This window comes from Elaeis guineensis, chromosome 3 (genome assembly GCF_000442705.2).
Source record: "Elaeis guineensis isolate ETL-2024a chromosome 3, EG11, whole genome shotgun sequence".
Lineage (NCBI taxonomy): Eukaryota > Viridiplantae > Streptophyta > Magnoliopsida > Arecales > Arecaceae > Elaeis > Elaeis guineensis.
In genome coordinates, this window is record NC_025995.2 from 121278851 (window position 1) to 121296980 (window position 18130).

The window sequence follows — 18130 nt, forward strand, 5'->3', positions numbered from 1 at the left end:
CATCAATTATTGAGCAGATATCTTCACGGAGACAGAGGAGGTTAAAAAAAAAAATTGAACTGCTTCACCAGTCTTAGACTTCGTCTGCGTGAACGCTCTACCAGTTTTTAACTTCTCAATCAAGTTGAACACACACAGACAAAAAATAAAAAACAAAAAAAAAATCGAGAAGAAAAGAAAACAAGAACCCACATCAATAAATAACCCTCGAAAAACATCAAGAAACAGTAGACCAAGAAAGGGAGAAAAAAGAGAACTCGCATCAAGACAAAGCATACAGGCTAAATGTATCATCAGCTTAGAGTCGGACCAAATTGAAGCTTAAAAGAAGCCAAGCAAAGCAAGAAAGAGGGATACCTCTGTAATGCCGGAGGCTATCTTCTCCCTCCTGCGGAGAGGAGGAAATAATAAGCGAAGGAATCCCACTCCTCGCTCCCTCCATTCCCTCTTCTTTCGCGGCTGCTGTTGAAAAGAACCAGAGGTTTTTTTTTTTCCTTCCAATTTTGAGGGCAATTCCTACTCTGCTCATATTTACAGATGGAGGTCGTCGGAATTCTGAACGTTGAGAAAATTGAGCATCAAGTCCCCATTCTCCGTGCCGGTTACAAGCGAGACACGCCGGGTGGCGCGTCCACAAGTTTCGGGGGAATAGTTGTATCCTTCGCGCCCATCCACCGTTGGATCATCCAACACTCGCCTTCAGAGCTGTGCAAGCTGATGATGGACTTTGCAGAACCTTAGATCTGTGCAGCGGGTGAGCCAACGGTGAATAGGGGCAAAGGAAGATGAATCCTTCTTTCGCTTGAAGGATACAACAGCGATTTTTTTATTTTTTATTTTTTTTATATTAAGGAAACGATCCCCGGTTTCAAAGCAATCAGGACTTAGGGCCCAAGATAACGGGGACAAATTTTTAAAATAATTTTTTAAAAAAATAAAAACACTTTAAGAACTGGGGTTGGATAAGTATATATCACTGTTTATATGTACTAATAAATATATTTTAAAAATTATATCTCGTTTTATTTAAAGATGCATATTGAATTATTAGATAATTAATTTACGAAATATATACTATTTAAACATATATTATATATCGATGAACTTTATATTTTAAAATTTATATGATGATTTATTTAAAAATATGTATCTACTTATTTCATGATTAAATTTATGTGATGTATATTACTTAACCATATAGCATGTGTTGATAAAAAAATATATTATGAAAATAAGGAAGAAAAAAATATTATATTTTTTTTATTTATTTTTAATGATGAGATTGATGGTTCTATTAGGAGGAGAAGACTTTGACTATTAGATTTTTTTTTTAAAATTGGTGTTAAAAATAATGCAGCAAAATAAAGAATTCAATCTATATTCCTTCCTGTAGTGCCCGTTCTATATGATTTTTATTCATACTTTTCAAGCCACCAGCCTACATGGCACTAATGTAGGAGGAACTCGTCTATTATTTTTTCTTAATGTCATTTTTTATTAATTAAAATTTTCTGTTATGCTATGCCTAAAGACATTCTGTGAGACGTAACCTTTCTGATGGCACTAATGATTTTCTGATCGTTAGAAGATATCTAACCAATATCATTCGAAATATTAATGTGACTCCGGAATAAAGCTGCGCACGAAATCTAAATCACGCAAAACGTGAAGTTTATTCGACACTCAACCAGAATGAAAGAGGAGTTCCCACAAGAAGAATAAAAGTGACGCTCTTATCACACTTCTAAGCTAAAACAAAACACACCGCATACACATGGTGTTGGGGTAGAACATGGTGATCCGATGCAAGGTCCGCGAAAATGCCGGTCAAAAGGTCATATTGATACATTCTTCCCTGACACTGTCAAAGAGTTCCGTGCTCATGTATCTTTCACCACCACTAGCAAACATTGTCACAATCATCTTCCCTCTGTTTTCTTCTCTACTTGCAACCTGTAAACGCTTCAGTCAAGAAGAATGGTAGGGAGTGCAAATTGTGAAAATTGGAAAACAGAATCTGCAACAACCACCTTTAAGCAAGCTGCTAAATTGGCTCCAGAAGATATGCCAACAAGCAAGCCTTCTTCTCTTGCCAGCCTTCTAGCATGAGTCATTGCTTCTGCTGTGGGTACAGCAATGACCTCATCAATGTACGCAGTGTCCAAGTTTTGTGGAATAAAACCTGGACCTATTCCCTGGATATTGTGTGATCCGGGATTGCCACCTGCACACCACCATTGAATTGATAATCATGATGCTCCCATCTTCTGATATAAATATGATAAACCTGTTTCTATCTGTATATTTGGAAATATCTGAGAAGACATTGTTCGCTGAGAAATTTCATAAGATTTAGCTTATGCTGATCTGCGTCTTGCCTCATGGGCAGGTAGAATCTGTCTTTATGAATGACAAGCCGATGTTCATCAAGAAAAGGCTCCAAATAAAGCGCGTCATCAAGATGTGTGATACATGAACGAAAAGGACAAAAGATGCAAAGCTTGTTGAAGTGAAACATAGTTTTATGCTAAGTACAAAATCTATCATTAAGAAATATCCAGTTTTAAGGTCAAGTGGTGAAAACATCTAGGACTGTGACAAATGTGAAACCTAAAATGCAGAAATATAGCCTAATAAGACCCAGCCCTCATATGGCAAATGAAAGAGGTACAATGAGAATGGCATCTGATATGTAGACAAAAAACTCATCATATTTGTATGCTAATTCTCACATGATCAGTTCACTTGTCACATCATCACCTGTATGTGGTACCTGATCTGTAAGGACCATTTTTCACCAAGCACATCAGAATTCAAATGTTGGGAATATCAGATGCAAGTCGCAATGGAACTGTAAAATAAGCTTGGAGGACCAAAATATTATCAGAAGAATAAGTCTATCCAACCTCATGATTTGGAAAGAACATTGAGCACAGCTGTTCTCATAGGTTTCACCATTGTAAGCTCGGTGGCATATCATACATATCTCATGAAGGAAAAGTGATGCTGGTCACAAGTTCAAGAGTTTGCACTCTGCTAAACAAAATAGACCTTTGTCAACCATATGCTGGTATAGCTAAGGCCGGTTCAATTCAAACTACTAATTGGCTTTCAGCATATAAGACAACTTGTTATATAGTATGGGGCATTACCTATAAGAGACAAATATCCAAAACGGGAACCGGAGTTTTTAATAAGATCATTTAATCTTTGGTAGGCCAAGCAATATATTTAGATGTTATGCAAGTTGCTCAACTAAGATCCTTTTTCTTGATATTCTCCAGATTATGTTGGAGAAGGAAGGAGGATTTACCATCAGAGCAATTACGCCCACTTTATACAACCAATGGAAACTGTCATTTCCAACTATTCTAGCTATCATTGGGCACATTCTCAATTATTAGCTGCAAAAAATATCCTCTCTCTCTCACCCTCTGTGTGTGTGTGTGTGTGAATCTCTGGGTGTTAATGTCAGTGAGAATAGCTTCTTGTTGCTAAATGTGGAAAGAAGTAATAAAGTTAGTGGAAGGAAAATTGCAAAAATTGAAATTGCCTAATACCACTAATGCAAATAAGATACCCTTTTTCTTACCAAAAAAAAAGATACCCTTCTAGAACTAGAGACAAATAAATTTTCCAGCCAAACAAATAATCTTCCTCTCTAAAGGCTATTTTGAGTCAGACATGTCCACTTGGGGTGTGCAGTTCTCATTTTGAAGCTGACTTCAAGCCCTACAAGTTTTTTACATGATTTCATCTCTTTTTCTTCAGATTGTTGGGAGGAATATAGTGTTTTAGGTGGGTTATCTTAGTTGGTGCTTGTTTGGCAAGTACTACCATTGATGCTAGGATTTGTTTAATCGCTTTTTATTTAGAGTAATGTCTATACCAACAATTTTGTGGTCAAGTGGATTCTGTTAAAGCAGTAGCTTAAAAACCTACCTTGAATTTCTGCTTGCTTTATTTGTTTGAAAGGGATGATATTACTTGGTATAACCCCTATAAGCTAAAACAGAAAAAACTTTACCTGAGATAACAGCATTTTCAGCAGGTTCAACGCAAATGATCTTGACAGATGGTTTTTTCATCTTAAGATACCTCCCAACACCAGTTAGAGTGCCTCCTGAACCAGAACCACATACAAAAACGTCCACTTTGCCTGCTGTGTCCGTCCATATCTCTGGACCTGACAATCAATACAAATAGAGGCAATATATATGATAATGAGGTGAGGAATAGACAGAATATTGTGTAAAGCAAGATGGGCAAAGGTTCCAGACATAGAAAATGGTGATAGCATAAATATCCTTCATAGACCAAATTTCTGTTTCTTTCTAGAAAAGTTGGATCATTAACTCATTCAAGCTAAACTTCACAAGTAGATACAATTGAGTAAGCATCAACTTTTCATTTTCACAATATATGTTTGTAAACCAACATATATGTGTGTGTGTGTGTGTGTGTGTGTGTGTGTGTGTATGTATATATATGTGTATACATGTGTATACATGTGTATATATATGTATATACATATGTGTGTGGTGTGTGTGTGTGTGGTGTCACAATCTTATGGAACAAAATTTTAAGCAACCAGGTAAAGTAAACGGAGTGTGACATCAGATAAACTTTGTTTTATTACCACAATCAGAACAAAGAAGCCCTCTATTGGCACTTGCACTTGGCTTTGTGAATCCTGTCTCATTATATTTGAGGGAGGGATGCAAATTGGCCAGCCTGCAGGCCAACTTTTACACTGTTCAGGGTAGGACTTTGGGCCAGCCACATTGAAAATTTTGCATATCCTCAGCCCTGACCTGGCCCATTTGCATCCCTACTTCAAGGGCATTTTGTTTTTAAAAGTGTTTATGGTCTTTAAGATGATCCCTTTATGAGTGGTAATGGCCTTAAAAATTAAATATCTATTTAAATCATTTACTTTGTATGAAAGATAATCCTTTGAATAGGCAGGCAAGAGATGTATTGAACCCCTAAACCCCTACTGCATTTCATATACATGGCTTCTGCAGCCCTTACATTTTCCATTCTCTCTAAGTTCCTAACTTCCTAAGCCATTCGACAATAAAATTCATTCATATGCTTCATATGTTTAACTCATAAGGCCCCTCGAAGATATATTTATTAACTTCTAACAACTTCACAACATTTTATTTGAATAACCTACAACTCGATTTCCCCCTCAACACCACCTCCTAGAGGAAGTCTGTTGACAAGATCTCCGGTTTCTCATATTGGGGCAAAGGATATAGATAAATCATAAATAGAGCAAATATAAATACTAAAGTGCACTTATCCAAAAAGGAGTCTTCGACCAAAATCCATGGTAAGTTTTTATTATCTTTCAAAAATGGAACATTCAACTTTCCAATGCAACTGAGGTGGGAGAAGAACCTAGTCAGTCAAATAATGCACTAATCCATATCCCCATAATCAAGCAGATTTTTTCATTGATGACCATTGAACGTTTATTAGTTAAAAACATGATGCAATCATGTTTAAGGGTGTTAAGGGTCATCCGGCAGATATTTGCCAAAACATATGTAACCTGGCCATAACCCAAAAAAAAGAAAGGTTTTTAGACCAATTTTAGGAGGATTACAATGTTATTAGACTGGCCATTAAAAATAATTATTGAGGAATAAGAATTCATAAAGCTGAGATCCCAAATAAGTGGGATAGGGATGGATGATTACATCAGAATTATAGTGATGTTACTATCCTGCCACATCAACAGGCATTTTGGTCATTACCTCCTTAGAGTGTGAGTGCCTCAATATGTCACTTATAACATAGACTGATAGACATGTAGCTAGATAGGGAAGACTGTATCTCATTCTTCTCTTCTTTCCTCTTTTTCTTCTTGTCTACCACATAGATATCCTGATTTTATTCATATTTCATAATATTGTTTCAATAATTTATGGGAGAAACACCACGTGCTGATTTTAGAAAGCTATGGATGCTCTCATCAATGAATTCAGCCCTCAAAGCTTCTTATGATCCTCACTGTATCTTGTCCAGCATTCTTGGCATGAATCAAAAAAGTTCAGGTGGATTGACATTTTAAATGACGCAAAAGGACAACATCCTTATTTTATTCTAATAATCAAGTAGCCATTTTTTTCTGAGGGCCTAAGACACAGTCGAGGGGGAGTATCAGAGAACATAAAAACACCGATCCAGCAGATCCTTTATCTTCCTACCAAATTGTCCTATCTCTATCTGTTTCTACTCCATAGCCCATTTTCTCCCGACTTCTCTTGAAGCACTTTCCCCTTTATTGTCCTTCTGAGGCATCTACAGTCTGAACTGCAATAGTTGTCCCTTTAACAGATCATTATACTTCTTCCCAAATCTATACAAAGGGTTTTGAAAGATATATGTCCCTTAGCTTTGAGTTTGCTGCTAGCTGTATGCATAAAACAAATAGTTTACCATGAGAAGAGCATGCTATCAGAAAAGCATCACGTAAGTTGAAAAAGAACAATGAAATACGGATTTGAAGCTAAATTAACAACTTATCATGCTATGTCATACAAAAAGATCAGGGGGAAATCCACTGGATGAAAAGAATAAGCACATATGAGCAAACAAACAAGCATGAGAAGCCAACAAGACGTAATCCATTCGAAAGCACCCTTAGATTACTTGAGCTTGAACATAAGGATAGAGCAAGGATTGCACCAATTCTTTCACAAATTATGGAGGGAATGCCGCATTTTGGATTCGAAACAAGAATCTCTCTCCCTACTTCTCAGAGGAGTGCCAACCAGCAGACCAATGCCGTATTGGCAAATTGACAAATGCATTAACCAAACATCAAATAACTACCTAGCTATATAAATGTGAGGATTACAGTAATAGAATTGGATATGAAGGTTCCCAAGTAAATGAATTGATTCATATCTCACCAGAAATATTTATGAAGCAAAAACATTAAAGGGAAACAAAAAGATAAACTAAGAAAATAGGAGGAAAAAGAAGGGGGTAGAGGTGATTCTTTCACTGCATGAACAAATTTGGGGAAACTTGTCATCTAATATACATGTCAACCATTGATTAGAATAGAGAGACTAATACCCTCAATTATTCACCAATTACATAATGTCAGTACTAATTAAGAACCTCATTAGTGCACCAATAAAATTTTCCACATTTATCACAGGCACGAAAAAACAAAAAGAGAATAGGAAATGCAATTTGCAACATCTAGTTCTCATTGGCTTGGAGATACAAACTCCCAGGCCTAGGATCCAAATACCATCAGAAAATTTGTACCATAAGAGTTCTTGACATGCTTTATTCAGAAAATAAGGTAAAAACTCAACATATCTACATTAGATATTTTAAAAAGAAAGAAGCTTTGAATTTGTAAAAGATTCTCATTAGATTCCATCATATTTTTTAACAAAAATGCCCTCAATCCCCTCAAGACAACCTATTTCATGATGGCATATGATGTAACTACTTGGATTTTCATGGTTCCTCTCAAATCCATCTTCTGCTGTGTGAATGGATAAAGAGAGCAAACAAGAGCATCTGTTACACCTCTTCCCCCTTAATCACTTAAATCATCCCAAAGAAGCAAAAAATTTCAAATCTATATTTTCCAAGAAAAATATATAATTCCATAACATTATGTGGTTATGGTGATCCCCCTGAGATTTTATTTGCGATGATGGTTTGTCTTCTAACCCAGTTCAAATGCTCTTGCATATGAGCCCTTAATTTCTCTCTATGACCTAAATTTTGTGCATTAGTGTTATCATTTTAAGTTTTTAACAATCTCTCTCAATCCCATTAGTCTCAGAACCTTTCTCTATTACCATAACTAGACTCCTAACCAAGGTATGCTGAACCGGTACCGCCGACCGGCCGATCCGGCCGGCGGTATGGATCGATACGGTTTCGTACCGTATCGAACAGACGAAGGCAAGCGAATCCGAATCGGAAGAAAAAAAAAGAGAAAGAGAGAGAAATAGAGAGAGAAAGAGGAAAAAAGAAAAAGAGAGAGGGAAGGAGCCGGCGGGGCCGCCGGAAGGCGCAGTCCACGCGTGCGGCGCCGCGGGCGTAAAACAGGGGCATCGCCCCTATTTCGCAAATTTTTTTAAAAAATCTAGTTTTAAGCCGGCTTCACAATTTTTGTATTTTTTTAAAAAAAATCCCTTAAGTCGGCAACTAGGTTGCCGACTTCATAAGTTTAAAACCAAAAAAAATAAAAAATCGAAACAGACGGTTGTCTGTTTCGAAAAAGAAGAAGAAAGCGGAGCCGCGGAGGGGCTCCGCCTGCTCGACCGCCCTTAGGCCGTCGGCGTCGGCTCGTCGGCTACCGAAGCCCTCGCAACGGAGGAGCCGTCCGTCCGGTAGGTCCCTCGCCCCCCTCTGAGCGCTCTCTCTCTCTCTTTTTCACTCTCTTGAAAGCTCTATCGGACGATACGGGGCTCGGAAGCCCTCCGGCGGCCGCAGTCGGCCACCACCGGCCTTCGACGGCTCCCACCTCCCTCCCTCTCCTCCTCTCTCTCTCTCTTTTTCACTTTCCTGTTTTTTTCTTTCGTACCACTCGTGTATCGAATTTACAGGCCGAATCGTGCCGGTTCCCCGCCGGTCCAGTACGATACAGGGTGTACCGGCCGGTTCGGCACGGTATGGAAAACCTTGCTCCTAACACTTATCTCTTTACTTATAATCATAGAATCATTTAATCACAAAATCATACTTTTTAATAAACTGCCATGGAACGTAACTTTTCATGAAACATGAGTTAATTTGAGTGCTTGTAGGGGGAGGTGGTTCATGAACATGAAAAGTTTCTCCTTCCATGTGGAATGAGAACATTGGTGGGATTTGTGGGTGCAACACATGGGTGTTAACTACTGAGTTGCCAAAACAGCATTAGGTGGGCCCGGGAACTTTTCACGTGCACTAATGGATGCTCCAAAGCATTTTCTGGTTAATTTTGTCCCACCCCCTTACACCTAGATCTCTCTATTAATAAAATCTTAAATTTTCTTAAACCTTTCCACTTACCAAATATAATGTTGAGAGGGTCTTCCTACTGCTAGCCAATAATATTTGAGTTTACATTTCCTAAAATTTATCCACTTACCAAATCAAGATATTGTTACACATGGTACTGATAGATGATTTTCACATGATTTCTACAGAATGTTTATAAAATAAACAAGTAAAAGGCCATGACAATATTGAGTCTCTTTGGACCTACTCACAGTGATAGGAAGCAAGCCAATCTGATATGTCCTTTTTGTTTATTTCTCATCTCTGAACAGTAACTTTTAAGGTGTAGTTGAAACAAGAAAAAAAAAAATCCAAAAAAAAGGTAACAAGGTGAAAGAAGGGCAGCCAAATTCAGTTTTTTAACCCTTTTCCCAGTCTGTGAAAGGTCTCCTACACAACAAACTTTTTCCCTTTCTCTCATTTCCATCAGATTTCTGACTTACACAACTTAATGAGCCAGTAAAAAGGGAGCTTGCCATTGCCACACCTTTTCAACCATATCAGATCCCCCTGCCACCAAAGCTTCTATCATTTCTTTATTAATTTATCGGGCATCTGCACAAGGTTAAAAGATGAAGAAGATCAAGAGTAATTAATTATTTTTTTTGTATAAAAATGCATGGGTCATTTGCTTTTGTTAATTATATTATATAATTTTAACTTTCTATCTAGTTCTTCTTATTTGACATGCATTGTTATGTGCCCAAATGCTAGCAATTTATAAAAGGATGAGGAAACATAGTTACGCTGTCACACAAACAATGTAGCAAATGAGACCAAATAGTCCTGCGGCCAAGCAACTTAGAAAAATGATCAAGCTATTAAATTGATATAGAAAGTTTGAAGAGATAGATGGAAGAAGCGAACAGTAAAGGGAACAAAAAAAATCTTAGCATATTCTTGAGTAAAGTATAAGACATGGTGATCTAAAATTTTGCTATGATAAAGAATAACTATCTGGGAAATAGAAATTGGCAGTAGATAAGAACCGCCATTTATATGATATCTAGACAATGAAAACTAATATGGGATGAGAAACTTTTTAAGAAAACATGTACCAGTGCCTGTGTAGTGTGCTTCTGGATTAGCTGCATTAGTTAACTGGTCAAGAACATAGACATTGGGAATGTTCTCCTTCAGCTGCTCTACCCTGTCACTCGCCCCCTGAAACCCAAGTTTAGGATCTGCAAAGTAATTGAGCAACACATCTTACATTAAGTTGCTTCAGTTCACGTAGGCAGGACACAGCAACATTCATTTCTACACACACACACACACACACCCAAAAAAAAAGTTTTTGCAGAAGTCAATAGTAAAATCCATTTCTACAATTTGCATCAGTGAAACTCCTTTTACAGAAATGGACTTACAAAACAGCCAAATAGCCCGAGCGAAGTACCATGTAACATGCACTTATTAAACTTTTGAGATAATCTTCGAAAAATTATAGAATTGAAGTAAAGAACAGTAAAACCATCAGATATATACACCACAACCACTGCAAATGTCGGGAAGAAGACGGATGTCATTCAACTTCAAGTTGTTATTTTCTTTCTCACCAGTCAGTGACACTTCGCCACCCAAATATCTCAACAAAATCCGTCTCTCAAGTGAGAAATGAGCTGGCATAACTGCAATAAACTTGTAACCTTTTTGGACAGCTATGTATGCTAAACCAATCCCAAGATTTCCACTAGTAGGTTCCACTAATGTTGTAATGCCAGGTGTAATCAGGCCCTTCTCCTCTGCATCTTCTATCATTCTGCAAAATGAAGTTCATGTCAGACAACAAGAAAGAACACCTACAAACATCCAACCAATAACAGTAGTGACACTTCAACAAACACTTTCAATCAGAAATATTAAATAAGGAATATACAAGATCACATTAAGAAAGTATGAAGTGAAAAAAGAAATATCATCAATTGACTGAAATCACATAAAACTTAATCAAATAGTTTTTTTTTTAAAAAAAAATCATGTCAAATTGAATAAAATAGCTGGTGATAAATAAAATCAGTCATAATTTGTATAAGAAAGAAAAGTTTCAGGTTCACAAGCTGGCATAATTAAGTATTTCTATTTACCAAGGTGTTTAGCAACCATGAATAATCATCAACTATATAAACAGGAAGAATCTAGCAAAAGGTGTCAGCCAATAGAACATGGTTCCAAGATTGCCCTACTCCTTAATTATCCATAAATATTTGTTATCATATTTTGAAGGTTCTCTTCTTTGCTAGAACATGATAAGCTAAAATGTTAGACAATCATAGGTTTAATGATTAGATATATTTACCACTGTTTAGTATTCATAGTGAAGCAACCTCACTATATAAGTACATCAAATATTTCATAGTTAGAACATTCTACATTGAACATCCCCAATACTACAACACATTTTAAATCAGAAATGGTAGGTCAAGCATCCAAAGGTTGTCAAATTCTGACCAAGGAAGTCCTTGTCCCTCCCTTACTTGAAGTTTTTGTCATAATTTCTAGATTTATTTGTATTCCACCCTTTATGATTTCTCTCCCACTGTGCACTCTATAGTACATTCTTCTGATATTATTTATTAATTTTTAGTGGATTGCAACAGCAAATGCAGGCACCATATGAATTATGCCACATCTAGCAGTGTTGCATTTATATCTGACATAGCCTTCAGCATCATGAGGTGAGCTCTTGAACCAGAAACTGCCTTCGAATCATTTTAGATGATCATGAGCAAGTCTTCTTTGCCCCTCTTTTTTTTTGTTCAGTTAAACCTCTTCTGGGATGGGGTTTCACGTCCTCTGAATTACATGGACAGGTCATCAAAATTATTATCCTATATTTGTCCTTTATTCATGATGTACCTTGATCCCCACCAATGTCCACCTTTCAACCAAATCCTTCTTGCTTTTACAATGTTAACACTTCAGCATCCTCATTTTTTCCACTCATCTTGTGCAGATGACCCCTCTCCACTTCTTAGTTTTAAAATAGTGAGGATTTGCTATCTAGGGAATCTATGGACTTTTACTTTTTTATGGTATTTTAGACCTGGACTCAAAGGTCTGTGCAAAAAAGTTACATGTTTTTCAGTCGCTTGTGGCATTTGAAAGCTAAGAAACTTGTCTACTTCATGCTGAAAAAGTGGGAACCAATGGATGAAGAAAAACTGGATACAGCCCTCTACTGCATTTATACAAACAGAAATAGTCCAAACATACGGAATGGTAGAGAGGACCCTTCTATGATGAAAGACATTAATTTTCCAATTTTGACAACGAAATTGCATTTGAGAGGGGGGAGAATAAAAGGGGAGGGGGGGTGTAGGGGAGGCAAGAAGGATATCAAAGTGGCCAAATATAACCATTACTATGGTGCAAAATGTTTGAATCTACATTTGATAAGCTGCAAAGAAAAGCAATAGTATAGGTTATAAATAGTGACTAGTAAGGACAAGAATGGAGGAAAAACAGCAGTCTGTATGGTTCATCAAGATTGTCTATGCCATTGATCTTCAACCTCTCCCCTAGCATCCCAGTCATTAGGGGCAACCCTTTTCTAAACCCAAAAATGAAAAAGGCTATATCCTGTCCTTTAACCCTACATTTTTCTAATCAGAGAATTAATAAAAAGGTCCCAGAAATTCTATAACCACCTATTCCTATATATCTGATCTATTTAGTTCCAAGCAACATTTTAATTGGATACAGTTCAGCATGATTCATTGCTTGGAATGATACTCAACCTAAATTGATAGTGCACCTTATGTGTTGCAAGACAGAGAGATTTGGAAAGGAAATTAGTAGCATCTGATTTACGAGGGTCTAGAATACTGGAAATATGTAAAAGAAAGGTCACAAACAAAAACTGGAAGCAGGATAGCAAATGAATGACTAGAGCTTATCTGTCACATCAAAGCAAGGTAAATAACAATTCATGACATGTAGCACAGTGGACCTGCCATCTTTGTGCTCAAAAAGTGCAAGGAAAATAATTGGCTATCAGCTGTCAAAGTCATGAACTGTTAATCTTTTAACCAACAAGTGACTAGTAAATATCCTCTGCATGATTGACATTCAATTATTAGAGTAAAGTGATGTCTCATTGTGGAAAATTCTGAAATAATTCTGCCACATGACATGATAATTGATATCCTGTAATGTTTGGCAGTTTTGCTTTAATTTAAATCCGTACATCACTTGTTTCTGATAGCAAGAGGACCTCAGATAGGATAAAGGCTGTATAATTTAATAAAATAAACATCATAAATAAAATTCCAAGTTAGAATACATAAGCTACAAATACAATAGCAAAGATTAGAAAGAAACTAGTCCTGCAGGAAAAAAGATTGTGTATCAGTAAAGAATAGGTAGAATGTTCACTTGCAAACCTGAGAGCACTACGATCCTTGATGGAGCAAAGGGGTTGGTATGATTCAATCTTTCCAACCAACCGGACATCTATTCCATCTTTTCTCATGATCTGTTTCAGTTCTAGCAGTGGTGTCCAACCTACAAGCTGAATGAAGTAACAAAATATGGTTGCATTTCTCTGGTCAAATTAAAATATATGGCAGAAATATGGACCAGAACATTAAATCAAGCAATAGATAAATTGTTGCTTTCTGTTCATAGAATACAAGAATTACTCTAGCATTTTTACATGCTTTGTTTTTGTGATTATTTTTAGATAATACTTAAGAAGAAATGAATCACTTCTAAAAGTACTCAATAGTGTTCCTTTGTGTAAACACACTAGTTTAAAAGTTAAAAATTCTATTTATCTGAATGGAATGTGAAATGTTGGAAACTAAATCAACTAGGAATGGTAATGGGTAGGGTACCTGCAAAACTTGCCCTACCGCATCCGAACCTATTTAAGATTCTACTACCAGAACCCATCCCAAACCCCATTAAAAATTTGCCCAAAAATTCCAAACTCATCCCATCAAAAAATGGTAAATCCATCGGCACCTGAACCCAACCGATTAATCTTTATTTGGATTGGATTATTCGTGTTGGGTCAGGTACCCGATCTGAAATTTTTTTATTAAAAAAAATAAAAAAAAAGGAGGGAATAATATTTAATAAAAATGAATATAAATAATTGGCAAGAAATCTAAATATAAATAAGTTTTGTAGCTTAGTGGTAAAGATAGAGGTTAGATGCCTTTGAGGTTTAAGGTTCAAGTTCCCTCACAATATATATATATATATAGGTTTTGATAGTGGGTACCCATATCCGCCTCGGGTCGAGTCAGGTCAAGTAGAGATGCGGATCAGGTCAAATGGATATATAAAAGGGGTTGGTCGGATCAGATCGGATCAAGTATATATAAACAATATAAAATTATTATAATTTTGAAAAGAAGATATATGTTAAGGTTATATCAATCAAGTTGGATCGAGGCATACCATTATCCATACCTAATCCGAACCCACTTCGAATATTTTTCTGGAACCCATATCCACCCCGGGTTCCATTTGGATTGGATAAAACCACCCCATCTCATTAAATCGAGTACCCAGTGGATTGGCTAAAATTATCATCCCTATTCGAGATGGATCAGATATATGAAAAAACCTGTCTGGCTGCCATCCCTAAAATCGACAAAAGTCAAAAGTCATGAGGAAATAAAAAACACAAAAAAAGATATAGTTAGCTGCACAAAAAAGGCTAACAAATTGAAAGGACTTGATAATTTGATGCAATATGGTGCAAAATTGCAAACATATGGTATACATATGCATACAATGGCATAAACTATTGTGTCTAATGAGAACTCTGCATACCAATGAAAGCATGCACATACCAATGAAATGTTCTGTTTTTATATGATTATATCTTTATATGGTTTGTTACTTTTATAGACTTCCCAAAAGATGAATCAAGTAAAATGATCTAGTAAATAGAATTATAAAAGCTTCATATGATGAAAAAACTTAGACCATTTTATTATATAGCAAGTATGCAAGCAAGATTATATACAAGTAATAAAATCATTGTAGGAAAATTATCATAAGCAAAGAATTATTATTTAATTTCTTCATTTTCAAATAACTAAATTTAGAGATTACTTAAATCTTAACTTAAACCATATACTTCGTGTGTCCAATTCAATGTAGTATGATAAAAAGAAATGCTGTATGAATATCCATTTTTAAAAAGTATGATTATCTCAAAGTTTAAATTCTTTTTCATTTTCCCAAAATTTAAAATATTTTATTTTATTAATAGAAAAATGGCCCGAAGCACAAAAATATACGTCAAAAGATTTTCATACTTCAGAATATATCAAAAGCAAGAAACTTGGAAGAGCTTGCCCTTTGGGGCAAGGCACTTAACCAATTTCATGCTTTCTTCCAAAACTAAGAGACCAAACATTGATGTCTTATGCACCGCTGGACTAAATTATATGCCAGGGATACGCCAAAATTAAGAACTGAGATACCAGATTTTTTAAAAGAAAAAAACATCACGAAAGGTTATCTCATTTCATCTCTTTTTCAGAAACAATTCAGGTCAAGGAACCCGCTTTAACCAACACAGACCCACGACATCCATGATTGACCACTGCTTCCTGGGAAGAGGATCGAACTATTTTATCAATTTTAAATTTCCAAACAGCCATCGATCGATATAGACGCAGCCAGTTTCACGTTGTTCCTTTTATTGGGAGCAATTAAAATCAAGAAAGCCCTTTAAACGAGCAGGCTCAGATCATTTATGACGAAACTATACCCTTTCAATTGAGAAAAAAAGGAAAATTATCAAAATCTTCGACCGGTTTTAAACTTTCGATCGCATTAAAAAAAAAAAAAAAATCAACGCGCCCATTAACCACTCTTTATTTAAAGAATCCTTCCCTGCGTCGATCCTAAAAGTATCTGAAAACGGGAAAAGAACAAAAAAAATCCGTGAAACATCAAGAAAAAGAAAAAGGTTCTCAATAAAAGAGAACATATGAACCGCTTGTGACATCTCAATCATTTTTTATCGGAAAGAGAAACAAGTCCAGAAGCCTAAATATCGGTTCTAAACTCCTAGTGAGAGTCAAGAAATCAAGAGGCGAAGAACAAGAACTCGCATCAAGAATCAAAAAACCAAGAAGCGGAAAACAAGAACTCGCGTCCGGAAACAACATAAATTCATCGCTGCATCTCTCATGAGCCCAGACATTAGACCAAACTGAGGCTCCAAAGAAGCGAAAAGAAGCAAGAAAAGATCTTCTTCGAGAGGCTATCTTCTCAGTAGGAAAGGGAAATTGATACCTCGGTAATGCCGGAGGCTATTCTCTCCTTGCCATCGTCTTGCCCTCGCGAAGAGGAAGAAGAGATTATTAGCGAAGGAAGCCCTCTCCGCGCCCCCTCCGTTCCCATTTACCTTCCTCTCTATTCTCTTCTTCCCCCCTGCCGGCGACTTTTCTATCAGTGACCACTCGGTGTAACCTTGGATGCTGTTTGTATATCACCGGTGATATGATTACTGAAGTGATGCGATTGGGTTGATATGAGTGTTGAGATTACGTATAAATATTGAGGTGATATATAATCAGATACATCATTGGAATACCAAAAATTTTTTGTGTGTATATTTTTTTAAATATTTAAATTTATAAAAATATTTTTTAATATTAATATTATTTATATATATTTTTATAAAATATTTATTATATATATTTTATTTTTTTACATATATATTCATATCATTTAACGTCGTTAAAAAATTAATGATTTAAAATTTAAATGATTAAAATATCTTTATGGATAGACGTGTAAAAAAAATTTATAAAGATATATTATAAATAATAATTTTATGAGGATATTCATACAAATTTAAATATTTAGAAGGATATACATATAAAAAATTTTAATTTAATTTTTATTTATTTATCTAGATGGATTCAAGTTTTCTTACTCTACAATATAGTAACATATTAAATAATATAATAATACGATGATGATATTATATAATATTTTATATATTAGAATACTATATTATATTTTATTTTTATACAAGATAGAACGATTATGTCCATCTTATAATAATATGATATACCTTATATATTTCACAAAGATATTTTCGATAATTTTTTTAAAATAAAATATAATAAGATTATAAATTCTTATTTTATATAATATCCAAATCCATAACTATGTCCATGCAAATGTGCAAGTTATTCATCTAATATCATATTTAAATATTTTTTTAAAATATATTATTATATATTAGAGAAAATATGGATGATTACGATCTATTTATTTTCTAGATAAAATAATTTTGATCTATCATTTGATAAAAAGATTATATTATTTATATAAATTAATAAATTAAATAAATTTATTATTTTAGTTATATATGTTAATTTTTTTCTATTAGAATAAGAAAAAATTAACAAATCAAGAGAGGTGTATTTATGTTAAGGATTTTTTATACGTATATCTTTCTAAATATTTAAATTTATGTAAATATTTTCATAAAAATTACTATTTGTATATATACTATTATAAATTTTTTTTTTGCATATCAATTTATAAGGATATTTCAATCATTTTAATTTTAAACCGTTAATTTTTAACGGTGTTAGATGATATAGGTACATATGTAAAAAAAATATTTTATGAGGGTATACATGCAGATATCAATTTTGAAAGGGTATTTATGCAAATTTGAATGTTTGGGAGGATTTACATGTAAAAAACCCAAATATCAATAGAAATAAAATTTTATTTGGTATACCATCAAATAGTGATAGTGATAATATATAAAATATCATGAATAGTTACATTAGTACATAATAATTATTATATAATTTGATTAAATATTTTTCATTTATAACTCTTCACAAAAATATATAACAATAGTAAAAGTGATATTATTTATTTATTATTATAGATATTTATTTTGATGAATCTATTAAAATGATATTACGATAATATTATATATAATCAAGTTTGATTAAGCTCAGTCAATTTTGACCATCAATATCAGGACTGTCCATTAGGAATGATTTAGTCTATCAAAATAAATTGAAAAAAAAAATATAAAGAATTTAACATGATCAATCCATACAAATTATCCATATCTATTTATAGAAATAAA

The 18130-nt window shown here is 34.7% G+C and overlaps 1 protein-coding gene across 4 annotated transcripts; it reads right to left on the bottom strand.

The window, feature by feature from the left end:
- Positions 1-1645: 1645 nt before the first annotated feature.
- Positions 1646-16525, bottom strand: LOC105040460 (cysteine synthase). 4 transcript variants are annotated; one of them, XM_010916994.4, is made up of 7 exons: positions 16300-16525; positions 13419-13546; positions 10683-10795; positions 10092-10217; positions 4028-4186; positions 2031-2224; positions 1646-1953 (listed from the first exon to the last, which is right to left on the bottom strand). In XM_010916994.4, exons 1-7 carry the CDS (start codon positions 16405-16407, stop codon positions 1828-1830), a joined length of 954 nt encoding a protein of 317 aa, XP_010915296.1. In that variant the 5' UTR covers positions 16408-16525; the 3' UTR covers positions 1646-1827. The 4 variants fall into 4 exon arrangements, with proteins under 4 accessions (XP_010915296.1, XP_010915295.1, XP_019704868.1 ...); XM_010916993.4 differs by having other exon boundaries at positions 10593-10795; XM_019849309.3 differs by having other exon boundaries at positions 10530-10795.
- Between the last annotated feature and the right edge of the window lie 1605 nt (positions 16526-18130).